At 42.7% G+C, this 8,543-nt stretch overlaps 1 protein-coding gene across 2 annotated transcripts in view; it reads left to right on the top strand.

Annotated features, from left to right (window-relative positions):
• The window catches only part of cald1a (caldesmon 1a), a 69,865-nt gene that overhangs the window by 45,347 nt on the left and 15,975 nt on the right, over positions 1 to 8,543 (top strand). For both annotated transcript variants that reach the window (XR_002276501.1, XM_020619180.1), the window contains exons 3-4: positions 5,501 to 5,638; positions 6,480 to 6,921. Coding sequence is in view for 1 of the 2 variants with exons in the window: in XM_020619180.1 (XP_020474836.1) it covers positions 5,501 to 5,638; positions 6,480 to 6,921 (580 nt within the window). In the remaining variant the exon portion in view is untranslated. The remainder of the gene's footprint in view (positions 1 to 5,500; positions 5,639 to 6,479; positions 6,922 to 8,543) is intronic.

The following is an 8,543-nucleotide window of genomic DNA, read 5'->3' as shown; positions in this document are numbered from 1 at the left end:
TCCCCCGGAGGAGCTGGAGGAAGTGTCTGGAGAGAGGGAAGTCTGGGCATCTTTGCTTAGACTGCTGCCCCCGCGACCCGGTCCCGGATAAGCGGAGGAAAATGGATGGATGGATGGTTGTTCCAACCCTTTTGTAACATAACTGACAAAATTTTGATGTAAGGCTTAAAATCAAATTATAATTAAGTAATAAATAATTCTCTTTTCAGAATTTCAGTAATTAAATCAAATATTTTAGAAACAGTCTTCAGAAACAACCATCCAGCATGTATATTTTTTAACAAAAGGGTAAACGTATCTGTTCCTTTTCATCTTCAGAAACAGCGTTCTCCATCACGTTTCCTACAGCAATTCTCTTTTTAAATCAGTACATGTAGCATGCAGAGTTTAACTTACCAGTATGTCTGAGTAGCAAGATTAAATCCATCAGTGTTTACCAGCATCTCCTCACCATGACCCTTAGTGCTCAGAAATTTCCCCACTGTGGGATCAATAAAGTACCTACTCTACACCTGGCATCCATGTACACCATGGGTGCTTCCACCAATGATAGTCCCCAGTTATTTGTCTGGTGAATCACATCCCATGAGTAGTGAAAAAAAACAAATTATTTCCTTAGTTTAGTGGAGAACAACTCCTGTGACAAATTCCACAAAAAACCGAGTACTGCAGGCTCCTTCTCCCCAACTTTCCTTGTGTTACAAGTAACCAGATCACAAAAATCCAGGCACTCTGTAGCGTTTGTCAAACCAATTCAATCACCCTGAGTACCTTAAGTCTCTGTACACCATCTGCTGTGACCCCAGCAGATGGTGTACAGCAAAAATTACATAGGCTAGGTTCAAGATCAAAACTGTTTAATTTCCATCTGGATTTGACAAACACTCAATGATCAAATATGTTGAATTTTCTAAACTCAGCATGTACACATGCACATTTTTAAAAGTATTGCTTGACACCACTGATGTCACCATCCCATAGGCCTAGCTTGGGCGTTAACAGATTCATGTGTTCTCTTATGACAATATTCCTCATGAGAGAAAGAGGCAGTGGTTGGAAACAGTGGAGGAGAAGGAAAGGAAGAAGAAAATGATTTTTCACAAGCTTGTAAAACTTAACATAAACCCAAGCAGCTTTAGCTCAGCTCACCACACGTGAGCCCCAAGAGCTAATTCCATGGCGGCTCTCGGCAAACTCCATGATGTCATCAGTGCGTTAGAGATGGCTCACCCCAATGCTGTATTTATCGCCGCAGGCGACTTTAATCAGTGCAATCTACAGACTGTGTTCCCCAAATATTTCCAACATTTGGACATTCCCACCCGGGACAAGAACACACTGGATCATGTTTACAGTAACATACGTGGTGCATACAGGGCTGCACCCCACCCCCACTTCGGACACTAGGACCACATTTCTTTGTTCCTGTATCCAGCTTACAGACAAAGACTGAAACAAACAAACCCTGTCACTAAACAACTGAAACTTTGGAACATGGAGACTGAGAAAACCTGTAGGACTGTTTTGCTCAGACAGACTGGGATGTGTTTAAAGCTGCAGCCACCTCAGAGGACTTTTTTGTCAGTGTACAGGACTATGCTGAATATGTGACTGGGTACATTAGTACCTGTATCGACAACATTGTGCCCACCATACAAGTCAGGAGGTTCCCCAACCATAAGCCCTGGATAAACAGTCAGGTACGCCACATGCTGCGTGCTCACTCTCATGCATTCAGTTCAAGCAATGAGATGGAGTATAAAGCTGCAAAGTATGGACTGAGGAAAGCCATCACAGCGGCCAAGAGGCAGTACAGAGAGAAGCAGAGTGGCTTCTATTCTACTGCTGACTCCGGACGGATGTGGCAACGCCTGCACATGGATCACCACCACCAGCATCATCAGCTCCACAGACAGCCTGCCGGATGACCTCAACACCTTCTACACCCGCTTTGAGACCTCCAGCCACAGCACAGAGAGAAGGCATATACACACCGAAACCACTCGACCCCCCTGCCCTCCATTAACTCTCATCAGACCAGGTTTGCAAAGCTCTGAGGAAGATCGATCCCTGCAAGGCACCAGGACCAGAAAACATCCCTGGGCGGTCTCTGAGAGCATGTGCCAACAAGCTGGCTGATGTTCTCACCTCCATCTTCAACCTTTCCCTCAGCCAGAGCATTGTTCCCTCCTGCTTTAAGACCACAACCATCGTCCCCCTTTCCCAAGAAGAGCCCAGTCACCTGTCTGAACAACTACAGGCCAGTGGCACTCACCCCAGTCATTATGAAATGTTTTGAGAGAGTGGTGCTGGCCCACATTCAGAGCAGTATACCGGACACCCTGGACCCCCTGCAGTATGCCTACCGACCCAACAGGGCCACCTCAGATGCCATCGTGGCTGCCCTTCTTTATTCCCTTTCTCACCTGGAAAATAGAGACTCCTACATCAGGATACTCTTCATTGACTACAGCTCCGCCTTCAATACAGTTATCCCCCACAAACTCACCCACAAACTGTCCACACTGAGTCGGCACCCCATCCTCTGTAACTGGATCCTGGACTTTCTGACTGGCAGGCCCCAGTCTGTCAGGATTGGCAACAGGACTTCAGCCAGCATCACTACAAACACTGGCACCCCACAGGGATGTGTCCTCAGTCCCATCCTCTACACCCTGTTCACGCACAACCGTGTCACCTTCTACAAGGATAACTGAGGAAAGCCATCACTGCGGCCAAGAGGGAGTACAGAGAGAAGCAGGGTGGCTTAAGTTCGCGGATGACACCGCAGTGATAGGACGCATCACTGGTGGGGACGAAGCAGCCTAAAGGAGGGAGGTGGCCGGTCTGGTGTCATGTTGCAAGGACAATAATCTCAGCCTCAACACGGACAAGATGAAGGAGATGATAGTGGACATGACGAAGGAGAGGAGCTCTCATTAGCCACTGTTCATCCGGGAGCTCGAAGTGGAGAGGGTGAGCAGCTTCAAATACCTGGGCGTCCACATCAGTGAGGACCTCACCTGGACACATAACACCACACAGCTGGTCAAGAAGGCCCAACAGCGGCTGTACTTCCTGAGGAGGCTGAGGAGGTTTGGCATGTTGCCTAGGATCCTTTGCACTATGTACCGCACGCGCCTGCAGAGAGAGAGTGGTAAAGACTGTTGAGAAGATCACCAGGACTCCACTGCCCTTTCTGCAGAGCATTTATCACCGCAGGGTGTGGAGGAGAGCTGCCTCCATCCTCCATGCCTCTGCCCAAACAGCTGGAGTTTATTACCAGGAAATACATCATGTAATGCCACCTGTACTGTTTATATTCTGTTTGCACATACACAATTGGACATTCACCGTTGACTATTGCACATACAGCTCCCATATAGCATACATTCTTTTATTATATTCATATATATTTTTATTATATCTCTTCATTTGCTGCTTTAAAGTACCTTAGATTTTATGTTACTTTTATCCATCTACTTTATATTTCACTTGTATGGTGTGGCATTCATGTGGACGGCAAAGTAAGAATTTCATTGTACAGGGAAACACGTTTCATAACTGTGCATATGATAATAAACACTTTGACTTTGATGTTGCAATTAACATGCAATAGCATGCGTCACTGGCTGACCTCAAACGCTGCGCTGTAATGTTAGGTAGCTAGGCATGTGGTTAGCAGTGGAAGTGTAAAGGTCAGTGGGGGCAATACACAGCAAGCATAGAGCTCAGTTTGCAGAGAGTGAGAAAAGCAATATTTCAGGAACTGATTTAGGTACTTTGGAAGAAGATTCCAAAGTAGAAGATTTCTGGCTCTGGTAGTACTGCATAGTTAATCTTCAGTTTAATATAGTCTCAAATATACTTTATTTTTTGGGTGTAGCCTCTCTCTCTCTGGACCTGTGTACTTGTACTTCATTTAGAATCCCTGCATTTTCCAAAATTACTTTGTACTGCTCTCAGAAAAAAAGGTCTGAACATGCTGTTTTAAATCAAATGTAAGCACATAAATATATGGTAGCTCTCTAGGCAGCTAGAGTGTTAACGATGGAGTCATGCTAATGACTGCATGCAGCTGCACCTTTTAATTAAACCACAGCATTTACGAAAGACATCCACTGTATGTTTGCGTTGGCTTTTGCTCTGTTAAAGCTATGGATCATTTGTATATCTCAGCCTTTTTTGTGATGATTTATCGCTATTAATGTTAGAGTAAGAGAGTGAGGCGAGAAAGAACGTCTTATTAAAACAGCCGATGTTTGCCATGTTTTCAGACATGACCTTGCATGTCCTTGCTTCAGCTACTGTATGCTTGACCAATTATGCATAGTATTCTAATAAGAAAAATAAACGGAACAGGGGAACAGAAAATTCAAGAGACACCACCCGAATCTGTTTTTACACTATTCAGATATTAAAGCATGCGTTTTCTTTCTCATTACATGCATGCTTTCTCAGGTTGTGAAATAATTAACTGGGAAATAATTTTTGCATTACTATGGGCAGGTCAGCAAAACAGACTGTGTGGAAAATTACTGCATACTGTATTAAAACAAGACATTATCTAAGAAGCAGTATCTTAAAAACCAATCTCCTTGCAGAATTTTTAGCATTAATGTTCGCTTTAAGTTGTTTTGACACACTGAGACTTGCTTACTCTCTTTAAGAAATATTTCAAGATTTTGGAAAATATGCTGCTTTGCTTTTTTGAGTTTTATGAGAAGAAAGATAATGCTCTTATAACTGTCAATTAAATATTCAGCTACATCCAGTAGTTCGTTAGCTTAGCATAAAGACTGTAAACAAAAACTGGCTTGCTTGGCTTCAGTAAGGTGGTATTTGTGTTGAAATGGTTGTCTCAGTAAAACTAAACTTCTGCCTAGAACTGTAGTAAAACAAGAAGCAGTTGTTCTTCTAAGAATCCCACTCCGCCTATATCGGTACTAAATACTGCTAGGCAGTTTTGACACAAGATTTAGGACTTTAGTTAATTAGTTCAGTAAAATATGATTTTGTTTTAATGCTGTTTTATATTCCTCATAGAAATATAAAACTTTAGTGCTAGTAGCTGTTTTGCAATGCAACACACTGACACACACACACACACCTCTATAGTTTGCTGTGTTCCAACACTAACCAGACCAGTATAAACTGTGGGCTGGAAGTACTGTTTCTTTGGCTCTCTTTTATCCTCTGCCAAGCCATGTCTCCAGACAGAGGTTTTATCAGCTCATAAAAACTTCAGCCATGATAAGAGGTATTGGTTGTTGCACAGCTGACAGATCGATAGGAGAGAAGAAAATTTCGCGCAAATCCACCAGGTTTGGTCACTGTGATGATTACAGTCCAGTTTAAATAATCATTCACTTTAAAGTTTCTAACTGCGAAGCTAAATTTAGGAAAGGAAGAAGCACATGAAAGTTTAAGTTGAAGTTTAAAAAAAAAAAGAATGTCTCTGCATCATCACTCTGCCTCTTTCTTCTTTTGTGTCCCTCAGACTGGCAAGGCACGATGATGATGAAGAGGAGGCAGCCCGTGAGAGGAGGCGCCGAGCACGCCAGGAGAGGCTAAGGAACAGGGAGAGTGAGGAGCCCAGTGGACAGCCAGACAGTCTGGTTATGACCAACAGCCACAGGTGACGGACATACAGCAGCACAAGAACTGTCTGTCACTGTGTCATCCTGCCCAGTTATGGGCTGTACTTCAACAATAAAGAATTTGTGCACGTCCTTTTATTGTTTTGAAAAAATGTCACTTAAGTTAGAATCATGGAATCAAAAATTGTTTCAAAAAATAGTTTTTTTCATTTTAAAATTTTGTGGTGGACCATTTTCAGCATATTCAAATGTCAGCTACAGCCAAATCTTGATCTTCGTTCATGGTCTAAATCTTTATATTTACTTTGAAAGGAAATTTGCATTGACATTTATTCTCTGATTTTAGCATTTTATTTTGTACTGAATTGACAGCCAAAATTTTTAGCGAATTTTTGGGAAATTTGTCTTTTCTGTCATCTTCCGTTGTCTTAGCTCTATTATTTACTTTTTTGTCTTGTCCTTGTCAAAATACCAGTCTTGTGCTCATTCATCAACACCCTGCTGCACATTAGTTACACTTATTTAAACCTGACATACACCTAAAATAAACATAAATGTGTTGCCACTAAACAACAGTTAAGAGGTTATGGAAGATGAAAAAATGTCACTTAAGTTAGAACCATGGAATCAAAAATTGGCTGAAGAGGAGGGTACTTCTGAGGGCGGGGAGGAAGCAGAAGAGGGTGTAGAAGAAGAGGAACAAAAACTGGAAGATGATGTGGTTTCCTGTGAGCAACGTCATCATAATTTTAACCAAAGATAATATGCATTCACTTTCTCACTATTCTTAATACCTGACATCTGTTGTTCTGACCTCAAGGCTTCCTCCTCATTACAAAAAGACCACACAGTAAAATGTTTGTATTGTCTCTGTCCTAGTGTGACAGAGACAGTGTCTGTGAGCAGCTCTTATGGAGGTGGTGGAGAAGATGAGGACCAGGTCCTGCTGGATCGCATGGCCAAACAAGAGGAGAGACGGCAGAGACGGATGAAGGAGGCGCTGGAGAGACAGAAGCAGCTGGACCCCAATATGACGGAGGACAATGACAGCGTTGCCACGGAGAAAAATAACGATGAAGAGGAGAGGCCCTCCTCCTGGCGTAGGGGTCGTTATCATGCTAATGAGGAAGAACAGGAGAAGACATCAATGACATCGCTCCTTCTCTCAAGGAGAGAGGAGAAGGAGCGAGAGGAGCCAAGTACGGCTGAAGAGGAAGCTACTCCTGAGGGCGGGGAGGAAGCAGAAGAGGGTGTAGAAGAAGAGGAACAAAAATTGGAAGTGGTGGAAGACAAACTAAGAAGGTCTTACCTGAGAGAAAAGGTGAGTTATCTCTTTATTTTTTCAGTTATTTTACCAATTTTAACAGATTATTTTAGCTGATGGACCCTGTAAAAATATTTGTACCTGTAAGAGCCTAAATTGCCAAGCAAAGTTTGCTCATTGACTTTGTAATGCACACCACAGAGCTGATCAATGATCTTTCAAAGAACTGCTATAATCCTTTTTCATAGGAACTTGGTGAAGGAGAAACACAGTCAATAGTCAGTGAGAGTTCAAATCAGGCCAAGTCAGCAAATTCTGAGGCTGAGGAAGATGCAGTAGCATCAGAGGAGGCTGAAGAGATTCCTGAGGCTAATAATGTAGATAAGTCAGAGAACAAGCCTATGTTACACAGAAGAGGACAAAGAGGTATCTGAGATACTGCACTCAGGGGAAAATGAGATATCATACACGTGGTAAGAATTTCAGTAGAGGTGTGATACACACTACAGAAAATCGGTCTGGGTAACTTCAGTGTCTTGATACATCTTAGATGAGATATGAAAATATAAAAAAAAAAAGATATATAAAAGGATCTGAATAAGGCTGTCTTGTTTACTTTGGGACTTGGTTGAAGCCAGATGCTGAAATTACCCAGACACCTCATGTTGTCACAGTGTGGTTGGCACCATTTACAAACTAGTGGTAAACTGAGCATGTGCTTTATGACTGCATGGTTACAGCCACGCAGAGAGTGTTTTATCATAGTTAACATGTTCCACAGTGGTCACTGTGTTTTTTCTGCATGTCTTGCATCTCAGCTATGAGAGCAGCAACATTTCACATTTCACCGATTCCATTCCAAAAACACTGTAGTAAAGAAACAATGTGATTCAATATAATCAATATCTTTACTGGAAGAAAACATGAGATTGCTGAGGCATCAAATCAGGTTTAGACCAGATAAGCATTTTATTTGTATTTATTTCTATTACTATAAAAACAAAAATAAGTAAAGCTTGAGCTGTTTGTGACTTTTCTATTAGACTGGAAAAACAGAATATAATAGTCAACGATGTGATGAATCGCAACCCCCCAACCTCATCAGCTGAGCTTTTTCATCTGGAGTAGTTCATCATGTTTTTCAAGTCCAAATGAACAGCTGAGCTGTGTCCTAACTGTTCAGATGAAAACTCAAGTGCATTCTATGGGTTGCAAGCCAGTGACTTCTGTGCTGGTTCCAAGCCTGGATAAATAGAGAGGGTTGCATCAGGAAGGGCACCCGGCGTAAAAACATGCCAAATTTAAACATGCGAATCATCAGTGGGAATTCCATACTGGATCGGTCGAGGCCCGGGTTAACAACAACCGCCACCAGTGCTGTTGACCTACAGGGTGCTGGTGGAAATTGGACTACTGTTGGAAGAAGAGGAGGCAGAAGGATCCGAGGAAATAGGAAAGGCAGGAGTATAGGAGAATAGGGACTCTTAATGTTGGCAATGACAGGGAAAGGTAGAGAGCTGGCGGACATGATGGAGAGAAGGAAGGTAGATATACTGTGTGTGCAGGAGACCAGGTGGAAGGGTAGCAAAGCGCGTAGCATTGGAGGGGGATACAAACTGTTTTATTATGGTGTGGACAGGAAGAGAAATGGGGTAGGAGTGATCCTGAAGGAGGAGCTC

Source organism: Monopterus albus, unplaced genomic scaffold (genome assembly GCF_001952655.1).
Source record: "Monopterus albus unplaced genomic scaffold, M_albus_1.0 scaffold216.1, whole genome shotgun sequence".
NCBI lineage: Eukaryota > Metazoa > Chordata > Actinopteri > Synbranchiformes > Synbranchidae > Monopterus > Monopterus albus.
This window is presented reverse-complemented; position numbering and strand designations above follow the sequence as displayed.